Here is a 12,979-nt window from a genome sequence, read left to right as displayed (position 1 = left end):
TTTGCTTACAAGTAATATTTTCAATTCTTGGGTCTGAAGAGATATAGAAGTTAAAAATAGAAGATAATAGGATATTTTCTCTAAAGTTTACACATCATTTTGACTCTTTCAAGAATACTTAAAATTTCAATTAACAATTGGATGAAAAAATCCTTTGCAGAAGAACAACTTTTGAGATGCGCAAGATGCATCATGCAAGACACAACATGTGTCATGCTGTTATGCTTGGGGTAAAAATTTTTGCGAAGTTTTTCTGAAGTACGTGCAAACCATTTCTTCCGGTGTGGTTTTTATAAGGTTGCAACCTTAAACAATCTAATTAAGATGCATCTCCAAATTTTATCATAACATGTAATTTTGATATAAAAAATATCTGAAAATATATTTTTATATCTAATTATAAAGTTTTAAACTCAAAAGGTGGCTAAAATCAAGTAGATCTATAAACATATGAAAATTTTGAAAATGGACGGTCTATATAATGTGTTGCAAGATGTATTATTTTCGGGACTTGAAATTCTTTTTTTCTTTCATATTCATACATCTAGATGTTGAGATGATCAATTGCATGGTTTTTAAACATTAAAACAGCTTTTTCCGATAGATTTTTGAGGCACATCTGTAATTCTACATTTTACGGTTGCAACCTTATATAAACTTTTTCCTTCTTCTATAGATTAGTTAGAAAAAAACTAAAATGATGATGATAATATCCTACAATAACTATCACCCTTCATGACGATGAACAAGCCCCATTATGAAAATCACAATTCACAGTAGCTTGCAAGCTGATCCATGATTTCATGACTAAAGTAATGAGTTATAAGACGCACTTTTGTTTGGACTTCACAATGAAACCCTTTATTCATATCAATATATCTCGAGATTAAAGGGTTTTTTCAATATTGAAAGGCCCTTTTTAGTAGGTTTTGGAGACTCTTTCCAGCAGGTTGCAACCTTATACAAGCTACACCATTTACATGATACTAAACATACATATTATAATACTATAATATTGTATAATCCTATATTGTAATGTTTTGGTCTAAGAAGGGTGAGGACTTTAAACTTTTCATTAACCCGTTCCACGCCTAGGTAAAGGAGGTGGGACGTAAAACTTTGTCAAAAAATTTCAAGAATTTGAAATATAGACCCAGTACAACATCTATTAGGAGGTATGAGTTAGTTTAAGTGGAAGACTCAAAACGGGTAAGGGGCCCAAAGCGACATAGTTGGAAGTAGTAAGAAACGATATAGGGACTTATAGCTACACTAAGGGTATGAACCTTAGTAGAGTAAAATCGCAAACCAAAATTCGCGTAGCCGACCCCAAATAGTTGGAAAAGACTGTGACGATTGATGATGATGATTATATTATAATGTTTAAATGTATCTTATAAATAATGGAAGATACTACATAATAGCTATATGCGAAAATGAACAGTGATTTCGCCTACCCTCATCACCATACAAACTTCATCTCACGGTCACAGTTGTCCGGTAGTGTTTTAATTTTCAATTTTTTTACTAATCGGAATGATCTGAAATTTGGAACGTGTGTATATCGTAGTGAGACGCTACTAATAAAAATATGAATAAAATAATTCACAAAATATAAATTAACCAAAATACCCCCATAAATTATCGGTAGTATTTTGGTCAATTTATATTTTATGAATTATTTTTTTCATATTTTTATTAGGTGTATCTCACTAAGATGTACATACGCTCTAAATTTTAAGTAATTTGGATTTTTTAAAAAAAATGAAAACTTGAAACACTACTGGACAACTCTGGCCGAGTTATGAAGTTTGGATGATGATGATGATAGGTGAAATTACTTTTTATTTTCGCCTATAGGCATTGGGAAGAGTTTTTCTTCAATAATATATTTTATAACAATCTATGAAATATTAAAATATAGAATACTATATTATTATGTAATATTATGTAATGCTATGATATATAATTTACAAGAGACACATCTTCTAAGCCCAAATGAGAAGATGGCACATACCAAATTTTATATTCATACAATTTGTATATAAAAAAAAAAAATACTTTGAGATGTCGGATCTAAGATCAAACGATGAGTAGCTATCTTGATCAAAATTGAAGGGCTGGATGGTAGGGGAAGCATAGATCTTCTATGCCGTAGGGGAAATATAGAAACCTTTCCCATATCATTTAGTTTTTTTTTTAACTTTAGTTTTTTGTGGTCATGAGGATTACAGTCGGTCATGTGGTTATGAAATTATAATTGATGGACACCCACTATTTTTTTATCTTGGTCTCCTAAGATTTCTTGAACTTTTTTTTGCTATTATTATTTTTTCTTTTCCATCTTCTTTCTTTATTTTATTTATTTTTTGGTAGATCAGCGGGGAACTCATCCCCTATCCATTGTATCGATGAAGCTGAAGACATTATATTGTGACTCCCTATCCCCTTAATTACCAATGCCTTGAATACTCCTTTCATTCACTTTTGATCTTTGATTCATGATCCTGAACGGGATTGACATATATAAAATTATGCATATGTAATATGGATAGTTCAAAATAGTTTAACACATGTCATGATGATGTCTAACCATCATTATACATGTATATAATCACCCTCTTCCCCAACACGATGAACCCTGAAATTTTCTCATGTTGCTGTCATTTACCAACAGAGAATATTTTACTAGAACATATTTGTTTCAAACAAAATATGTGAAAAATTAGTGTAAAAATCCAACTCTTTTCATCATCTTTTCAAGTTCCTGGTTCATGAGGAACAAATAGATAACATGCTTGTAGTTTCAGATTTATCTTTCCCGGACGATGTTTGTTAACAATGGATTGTTTAAGTCTTATAGTTGTGGCTTTAGACAAGTTTCGAGTGTACAACTCAATAACTCGAGGAGTGTAATACTGATATGGATGTATCCTAGGACTGTGTAACCAGGTCCGATTGCATCTCGGATTTTTATTGAGTCAGGGGCATTTAATACCTCGATATTGTTAGATTTTCAGAGTCCCTAGTAACAAAGTTTCAGCAGAAACTCCCCTTAACAGAAGTCAACGTTTTATAAGTATTTAAGGAACGATCTTAGTCCAGTTAGACTCAGATGATTAGGTTTGGTTTTAAATTACAGGGAGATTAATAATCTTTGGCTCCAGGGAGAGAGCTACTTTATACCAATCATGGTCACCTTGATAGACGAGGTTTCTGCGATATCGATTGGACTGGGCGTTCTCTTAATCTACTGGCGGCTACTTTATGATAGTGGGTGGTAATTTAGTCATCTGAAAGAGCAATAAGCAGAGTATTGTAGCTTGATCTTCAGTAAAAAAGATGGGTGTTAATAGATTAGCTCCTATTACTCTAGTTGCTATTAAGTAACAACTTTCAAAATAATAATAATTTACATAGCAAAATAATGAAAAAGTAGTTCCTCATTCTTTGATAAAACATTATATTGCTCATAACGTTGAGCTGCAACAAAAAAGTCACATCAAGCCTTTCCCGCGAAAAGACATTGGCAATTTCAGCTACCGATTTAAGACAATCATGATAGCATAATCAACGCCACAAAATTTTTGAAGAATAAAACTAGATTAGAAATAAGAAAAGATATAAGATGGAGTACAAGGACTTAGATCACCTTTAGAAACGGGGGATTGCATGCCATGATACCAATCACCATTATTACAAGGAAGTCACAATTACTCCTAGCCATTAAATGTCAAATTATACAGCCTGGTGTATATCATAAAGTTTGAAAAAAATATTAGAAATTTCAGCTAATGATACACTTACATCCACCCGATTTGAAATCTAACAGACAAGAGTTATTGGTGTACTAAAAGTAAATAGTCTCTCTGTATACTTTTCCTAAAAATGGTGTGCCCTTGAAAATGGATCGAAATCAATGGGACTTGGAAATCTATGCATTCCTCCTCTTTTTGAAAATTCTTCTTGTTTTTTCTCTTGTTTCTTCTTTGTGCCCAATATTTGATGGTTGGAGTAAATTGAAGCCTGAGGGGTGGGAATGGAGGTGTACACTATTAGGGGGCTTCTGACCTCATATAAGCCCTTTTGGTCTTTCCAAGTTATGAAACTTGATATTATGGGATGTTGGGAAAGTATTCCTCCATTCACCTTCACAACAAATGACTTCTTTTCCCCCACATTTGTAAAGGAAAGGATGCTTGGCTCTATTGAGATTTTAATCTTGGATGGAGCACTCACATATGAATAATAAGTTGTATTTGGAAGGCCAACATTTGTAACTGTCCTAGTGAAATAACCATATACTGGTTTTCCATCTTCAATTCTTAGAGTCATAGATGGATAATTCAAGTCCCATGCTTTCCCCTGGCTAATGTCAGGGCAAGATGTAGTATTATCCCCACTAATGAGCCTGATTAGTGTCAAATTGTATCCTTGGCTGCAAAGGAATTCAACAAAGTCCTTCTCACCAGCATCATAGACCAAACCCGGATCTTTCGCCCTAACTGGATTGATATGACCAGCACCGTAGGCAAATTCAGCATCCTCATGTCTGATAGGATCCATCCTCAAAGCTGAAGAGAGTGTAGTACAATAACAAATGACAATGTTTATAAAGCTAATCAATGTTAATATAGCTAGGAGAGACATCAAATCAAAGACCCCTTTATTTAGTTGGGAGAAATGTTCACCATTTCAGCCCAGATATTGCATCATAAGGTCTCAGGTCTCAAGACTTAACGAAACCTTTTCACACAGACACGCACATAAAGAGAGAGAGAGGGAAAGTGAGAGAGGTATTGGGTTATGCGAATCGATAAATGGTCCACATGCCCAAAGAAAATATGTAAGGCGGTCACCATCTACCAGTGGATGGATGGGGATAACACCAACATCTGAATTTTTCCCATGGTCATGAGGATCACAGAATACTTCCATGAGTCATACCTGTTGTCATGAGGGCAGATTTAACAGCCGAACCAGACCATGACGGGTGGAAGGATTTCACATAGGCTGCAGCACCACTAGCATGAGGGCAAGACATTGAGGTCCCAGAGATCACATTGTAGTCCACGGGTCTATAGTCATCCCAATATACGGTTGCAGGGACCACAGGTGCCCATGCCCCCAATATGTCATTTCCAGGAGCAGTAATGTCTGGCTGTCATCTCCCAAGAAAATAAACACAATTTCACAAGCTTAGTTAGAAATGTTTTATCATCTCATATGTGCATGAAATCGTATAGATTCACGAAAACTAAGGCACTCAAAGGGCTCTTGCCAATTTTCTCAAAATCTATACTCTTGAGGTACTCTCAAATAGAGCTAAAATAATACTCTCAAACAATCAAAATCATTATCTATAAACACATGTGGGAAGGTAAATTCTTGATGTTTTACTCGCGTAATCTATCATAGGACACCAGCAGATTTCAGAGTTTATCTATCATGAAAGGTACTTGGAGAAGAGAAATTACAACAAAAGAAAAGCATATAGATGTTCTACTCTTAAAAGATTTGTAACTATTTTTCAGAAATAGGTATACCCACAAAAGGAGAGAAAGTATTGAGCTAACTATACCTTTAGAATGTCTGGAGAAATGGAATTCGGTCCTCTTGCAGAAAATGAGGTAACCACTGGAGCTGCAATGTCCTTCCATGTGTTGCTATATAATATAGTTGCAGTAGGATTCCTACATCAGAAAATTTACAAAAGAAGGGAAATAAGAAAAGAAGAAAAGGCATTATAATTTGAGTATATGTATTTTCAATTCCCTATGACCATATGAAACACTAGCATGATCCACATTTAACTTCCAACCTTACAAAAAAAAAAAATTGGAAAGAGGAAAAAAAAGATCTCATAGGATGCCACATGTTTAATATGTCCAGTATGCTATACAATTCCAATCATCCTTTCTTGATAATTGAGGTTGAAATATGAGCTCTTCCTCAACCCAAATCCATCAATGTCCACTCAAACAGAGGACCAAGTCAACTTAATCTTCCATGGTTGACTACTACCACTTGTTAAGGCCAAGTGCCACATGTAAATATATTACTTTGTGAACTTGTAAAATATATTACTTGCCAAGGAAAATGAACTTATGTTTCAAAACCAATGCCAAATTTTGCCATCAATGAGTATCATTATTCTGGGCATAAATGAAGTTACTACTTCATCATCATCATCAAATCCTTTTTCCAATTATTTGGGGTCGGTAAATGAAGTTACTTATGGCAAATATTATAATGGAAAGGTAGAGAAAGAGGAAAAAAAAAGCAGAAGACGAAGGAGAAGAAGAAGATGATGATGATTAGTTATAGTTAGTTACTCAGATGATTGGATGTAGTCGAGAATTTCTGAAGCATCATCGATACGGACAGCAGTTGCAGGGATTGGGAAGTTGAAGGCCTCGTCAGGTCTGTATTGTCGTTGGGTCATGATGGTTCCCACCCCTCCAGCGATTAGAACACCAGATGTGTCACTCAACAGATCACACAGCACAATCTTCCCACTTACTTTGTTGGCATTCAAGGTATCCGGCAAGCAATACCTAGCAGGCAAGAGACAAAGGGGAAGAGAGGTGTTTAAGCAGCAGAGAGAGGTATCAAGTAGAAAGAGTTTTTAACAAAATTTATTGTAGCAGCTAATTCCTCTTACCCAGAAAAGTCTCTGGCACTACCAGCGGATACGTTCACGGCATCTCCTCCATATATCAAAGGGAATGTAGTGCCGTTCATTGTAAATGAATTCACGGAGTTTCCCTGTCATCAAAAGGGCATCTCAATTTTTCCATAACAATTTCTATCTTGTGTGGCTCTTCGAAGATGAAAATAGGCTAGGATTTTGTTCTAAAATTTTACATATCAGCGTTCAAACGAGCATTATGGTGGACGTGTGGTATAACGTATGGTTATACCACGCTTCCATGGAAGCACAATGTACACTTAATCCTTCCAGTTAAAAGACAAGTATTTTTTATTTTTCTTTCTTTTGACAAATTAAAAGATAAGTATTTTCTCGATTTAAACTTTGGCATCCACCTTGGAATCACACGATGGATTTTTTCACAAGAAAATATTGATTTTGAGTTTCTAAGCGCTTGGATCAGACCGTCCAAAAGTCGACAGTCTCTTTTAGACAGTCTCCATTCAAACCGTCTATGTTTTTCTTTTCAAGTACACATATATGTATGAATTTGTCCATTTTTAACTCTGTCCTTGTATAAAGATTTATGAAAGACAGGTAAGAGAAGGCAAAACAGTCCATGGAAGCAAGCCAGAATCTTACAGTGAACACCAAGCCATTCCCAAGAACCACTTGAGTGGCAAACCTCCGGTCGATCGTGCTCGCAGCCACACTCAAAGCCCATGGTGCAACACTATTCACAGTCATTGGACCAGGTCCCAAATTTCCTGCTGAATTCGACGTTAAAATGCCCTTCTTCATAGCATGAAATGACCCGATGGCGATCACATCCTCAAAGTAATCCGTAGGGAACAAATAATTCATCGAAATCGAAATAATATCAACCCCATCAGCAATTGCATCTTCAAATGCTGCTAAAATGTCGACTGTGGGGCACCCTAAATACCAGGCCCATGACCAGCAAACTTTGTACACTGCAATCCTAGCACCAGGTGCACCGCCACGAGCAGTACCTTGAGCCAAGCCATAATATGAAGCATTCGCAACACTGAGACCGGCTGCAATGGAGGAAGTGTGGGTGCCATGGCCAACACTGTCACGAGCTGACTTGTAATCCACAGGGGTGTAGGAGTTATAGGAGTTGTAGTACCGTGCTCCAATTATTTTACTGCAAAAAATGTAGGAATGAAGCATGTCAGGCCATCTCAAGTTGTTGCATGTTCATATGCTGTAAAATCTCTGTTTGCATGCGTAGGACCCCACTTTATGGGTGTGGTTTGTATAGCACTAAACACATAAAGTAAGATGCACTTTCAAATACTAGGTTGGGTCCGTCTCTGCCCAGACCAAAATACTATTGATGCGTAGAGAGAATAAAACCACAAAAAATAAAAAAATAAAAAATTGAAATAATATTTCATCTTTCAAAAGTTTGAGAGGGAATCCACCCTTAAAACAATCTATTTCACAAGGCCAATTTTTATTCAATTCATAAACTGTTTTACAATGAAGAGAAACCTCCCTTTAAATAGACTAAAAAAAAAAACCTCCCTTTAAATACCAAAATAGAAAAAAAATCTCCATGCACTCCCCTTTTTTTTTTCTCTTCCCTATTTTCTCTCATTCTTATTTTTTCTCTTTTAACTTCACATGCTAATAGATAGCCACATTTTTATCAAAGGAAAGCTCCCACGTTTTACTCAAACCTTCTCATCCAAAGCTAACCGATTGTTGAAAAGATAAAACTCCCCTTAGATTTAATTTTATCGTATTTACATTCCAACTAATCCAATCGAGACAAGATAAACCCAATATAATTATGCCCTCCTAGTTATCCTTGAACAAAAGAATAAGTAAAATAACCCTAACAATCTAAACTCACATAATTCTTAAAATTCCTCAAAATATAACCTTTAATAAAGTACATAAAAAAATCCAAATTAGGTCATTCCATGACTCCCTTAATCTCCTCTGGATGGAGAAAACTTGTCCTCGAGTTTTGAAGAGGGCTAAGATGAGATATACATCAAACTCGCATCCTTCTTTTGCCTTTTTCTCCTTTGGCTCTAAAAATATCAATGGTTGTGATACGTCGGATCAAAATATGAAGAAAAAGGGATTAATGCAAATATTTCAAACTCAACTATCCTTTCATCATTTATGAGCTTGTGATTTATATTGTCTTCGAATTTGTGATTGACATTGTCCTTTCATCCTCAAAAATCCTTCTCTGAGATAGGATTTTCTACAAAATTGTGATTGATATTGTCCTCAAAAACCTCCAAATCCAATGCCTTCTCTGAGATAAGATTTTCCACGTGATTTTCGACATGGATAAGAAACTTGGTATCAAGAATATCGGTTTTTATAGGAATGATGATATCAGGAATATCGTTTTTAATAAGAACGAGATGAAAGTCACCTTCATTGCCTTGATCTCCCATGTTACTCTCCAAATTCCTTTCACGCTGAAGTTGAGGAACCCATAGATCGACGTGATTTCAGGTCTACCTGTCGAGTCCCAGGTTTGCTCGGGTCTATCGCCACCCCTAAATTTATGTGAGACATGTAGGCTATAAATAAGAGCTTCTCTTTTTCTTTTATTTTTTTTGCCCTTTGTTTTCCATCACATACCTATATTGGTAGCAACATTTATAGTATTGTACAACATTTATGAAAACCTACATACCCACATTCTTCAATATTTTTCGTAATAATTAGAAATTCTTAAGAAAACCAAACATATTGACAACATTTATGAATACCGACATACACCTATATTATTCGGGTCAGGTCCGGCTAAATCTAGACCCAAACTTCTGGGTCCAAAATTTAGACACATACCCGGACCCGACCTCGGGTCTACTTTCGGGTCCCAGGTCTGATCGGGTCATTGTCACCCTACCATCAATTTTATGGCTAATACAGCGAACACACATTCATATCGAAATATTTGGTTTTAGTGGTTAGGACTCCCTCTCTTTCTCATACACATTAGCAAGAAAAAAGGCGAATACAACGAACACAGTCCAGAGTTTTGCAGAAGCTCTGATAGGCTGCATAAAAATAATGTGGACTGGACTGGGAGACTACACCTACATTTGCAAGGTTTTGCAACAGGAAACATCACTTCACACATACATATTTGCCCTCCACACACACACACACATACACGTTGTTAATGAAGGAAAAGATTGTTGTAGTGAAAGAAAGAAAGGCAGATTACTTGGTGCAAGTGAAGTTCTCCAATGATTGGCATATGCCTTTAAACCTTTCGGGTGGAGGGGCGAAACCCTCGTCGCTAAAGCTCTTCGACTCGGGCCAAATACCTGCCCAATTATTCGCAACATTGTTTGAGTCCCATGAAAGATGAACTCGAGGACCAATTTGAAATACCAAAAAGGCCATTGTAAGGACAAAACTTTGGAAAGAAAATGAATTGGATTGAGTTAACAAAGAAGAAAATGAAGATTTAAATAAATAAATAAATAAATAAAATGAGAAGAAATTGCATGTAAACCATGGATTGTACTTCTTCAAGAGGTACTTGGAGGCTTTTATGTGCATGACTTTTGGGATCCACCTTAAAGGGAAATTTATCAAAACACCCATGAGAGAAACAATTTAATATCTTATCCATATCTTTGATTTAATTTCAAAATATCCATGAAAAAATACAAGATCTTAAGTTGGAATAGTTGCAAATAGATAAATTGTTGAATAATTAATCTGCGGGTAGTTTGATCATTTTCCTTATCAAAAAAGACTTTTGACTTCCTCTAACACTTAGATATACTTGTCCTAAAATTAGAACGCCCGATGTATATCCATATCCTAACACATTTAATCATAGGATTTTTATTTATTTTTTTCAAAAACCCATGTAGTGCATTTATTTATTTACTTCTTTATTTATTTTATTTACTTTGACATACTAAAAAATTTTAGGTCCTAAATGTTTGCGTAGATTTTTTCCAAGTGTGTAAATGGATGATATGCTTTCGGGTAAGCATATAATCTTTTGGTGAAATGAAGTTAGACAAGTGATTTAAAAACTGTCGGTTCGACCGACAATCGGTCAACCCATTTCAGTTCTATGTATATATGGCCTAGTCTAGAAGGGAACCTGCGGTTTTACACAGTAAAAGGGCGATCCAGACCGCCAATTCACCGATCCATATCGATTTTTAGCCGGTTTACTTTTTTTACACTGTTTCATTGTTTTGTCCGCACGGTAAAACAGTGGTCCCAACCACCAATTCACCGATCCAAACTGGTTTTGTCCGTCTTTTAAATCACTGATTTAGACAAATATCCAAAATGTAGTGAGACGATCATAAAGTTGAAGGTACACAAAACCTGTATCAATCATTCCGATTACTACATCGCTGTCTGTTGGATAGTAACCACTATGAGATTGGGGGTAGCCCATGAAATCCCATGACCTTGTTGTGTGAAGCTGAACCACGGTATCAGGGAACACCGAAACCACACCATCCATTTCTAAAAAACTCCCAAGCAAAAAACATAGTGAATATTATTGCTATAAATTTACCCTCTCTCTCTCTCTCTCTCTCTCTCTCTCTCTCTCTCTCATACACACCTGATAATGTTTGAGCCTCATCCTCAGAAAGCCTAGCTGCAAAAGCATTGAAACTTTTCCCATAACTGTAAACAAGAGCATCTGTCGCTGCCTCTTTGCTGCAATTGTTCAATTAAATGATAAGGGAATTATGGTTAATTCAAAATTATTGGGAGATAGAGAGAGAGAGAGTATGCCTGCCAAGCACATTTTCTAGAGAGAGACGGGGAGAGGGAGGGAGAGAATATACCTGCCAAGCACTTTTTCTAGCATGACATGGTGTAACGATGAGAGGGGCGATTCTACTCCCGAAGGTCTATCTCCCATATACACAATGTAAACCTGCATGGGAGACAAAAACACGAAAAGCACAAAATATGAAAACTATATACCCATGAATTTTCAAATGCCTGACCTCCTAGTGTTTTGGCAGAAGTGGAGCAATTATTTGAAATCCATATCATTTTTTTCTCTTTATTGGGTCTTTGAGAATTTTTCTGATAAGAGCAAACTCCCCTTAACTATGTGTTTTGGATGTGAGAACATAGACAACTAAAATAATGTTCATGACTATTCCTAAAAACCATAGGTTATGGTAGTCCCCAGCATTTAAGCAACTATGCAAAATACTGCAAGTGTATGCTAATGGATAGTTCAGATGTGGAAGTCGCAAGAGCCTCATTTCTTAGAGCATTTTAAGATAACCAAGGAAATTTAAAAAATAAGACCAGAGTTCACCATCACTCCCAGCTAATGAGATGTAAGGTCACAAAGTATTTGTTGCAACGGTTTTATAGTACTATAGCGAAACTATTCCTCTATATATGTATAGAAAAGATCCTATTAGCCCATGTGATGATGCCATGGTGTAAGTCCAACGACCTAGATTGAATCTGGGTCGATCGGACAGTCATGACCATTTTATATTTGAATTTTAAGTTTTTTTTTATAAAAATCCAAATCATATGAAATGTAGAGCGTCTTCTCTTGTCATCAAGATGCGTCTAATAAAAGTATTTAAAAATTATTCTCAAAAACTAAATTGACCAAAATAACCATAAAAGATATTTTGGTCTATTTAATTTTTATGAATTATTTTTATGATATCTTTATTAGATTCGCCAGTATTTTAATAATAGACACTCCAAATTCCAAGTGATTTGGGATTTGTAAAAAAAATTAAAATTCAAATGTAAAATACAATCATGACTATTGGATCGGCCAATATTCAATTTGGATCATTGAGCATTAATATAGCTGTAACTAACGAGCTGACCTCAAGACTCTCCTATATATACATTGAGAGAGATAGAGAGAGAGATGTAGAATATTAATATAGCTGTAACTAACGAGCTGACCTCAAGACTCTCCTATATATACATTGAGAGAGATAGAGAGAGAGATGTAGAATACCGGCTTGCCGGTATCAAAAGGCGGATTGGCATGGGCTATGAGAGAGAAGTAGCCAAGAAAGAGAGCACAGAAGAGTCTCGCAACTGCCATTCTTACCCACACCCCAAAATGTAAACTACCCTTCTCAATTTATATGTAGGAAAGAAATGCAACTGCGAGCTTTAGCGAAGTTAGCAAGCGATTAAACCAATGTCCAAAATTTGGAAAGATAGATATATCCATTGTCTTTTCTTTGATAGATGAGGGACTCCAACTGATTTATGTGTTAATGCTGTTAAGGAAGTTATGCGGAGGTTCTTAAGTGCCGGCCCATGCTACTGTCTACATCTTTG

The 12,979-nt window shown here is 35.8% G+C and overlaps 1 protein-coding gene across 1 annotated transcript; it reads right to left on the bottom strand.

The window, feature by feature from the left end:
• Positions 1–3,417: 3,417 nt before the first annotated feature.
• LOC18441330 (subtilisin-like protease SBT4.3) lies at positions 3,418–12,739 on the bottom strand. The gene is made up of 11 exons (XM_011627723.3): positions 12,648–12,739; positions 11,485–11,576; positions 11,256–11,353; positions 11,012–11,155; positions 9,879–9,981; positions 7,295–7,820; positions 6,665–6,768; positions 6,336–6,557; positions 5,582–5,693; positions 4,948–5,161; positions 3,418–4,574 (listed from the first exon to the last, which is right to left on the bottom strand). The coding sequence occupies exons 1-11, from the start codon at positions 12,735–12,737 to the stop codon at positions 3,883–3,885; spliced, it is 2,397 nt and encodes a 798-aa protein (XP_011626025.3). The 5' UTR covers positions 12,738–12,739; the 3' UTR covers positions 3,418–3,882.
• Positions 12,740–12,979: the final 240 nt, after the last annotated feature.

The sequence above is a fragment of the Amborella trichopoda genome, chromosome 11 (genome assembly GCF_054954075.1).
Source record: "Amborella trichopoda isolate Santa Cruz 75 chromosome 11, AtrichopodaSantaCruz75HAP2 v2.0, whole genome shotgun sequence".
Taxonomy (NCBI): Eukaryota; Viridiplantae; Streptophyta; class Magnoliopsida; order Amborellales; family Amborellaceae; genus Amborella; species Amborella trichopoda.
Note: the sequence above shows the minus strand (reverse complement) of the source record. Positions and strands in the feature narration are given on the sequence as shown.

Coding starts and splice junctions, on each gene's coding strand:
- LOC18441330 (XM_011627723.3), bottom strand. CDS start 12,737: ATGGCAGTTGCGAGACTCTTCTGTGCTCTCTTTCTTGGCTACTTCTCT. Junction 5,162..5,581: donor TTTCTCCAGACATTCTAAAG/GTATAGTTAGCT, acceptor GGGAGATGACAG/CCAGACATTACTGCTCCTGG. Junction 4,575..4,947: donor ATCTGCCCTCATGACAACAG/GTATGACTCATG, acceptor CACTCTCTTCAG/CTTTGAGGATGGATCCTATC.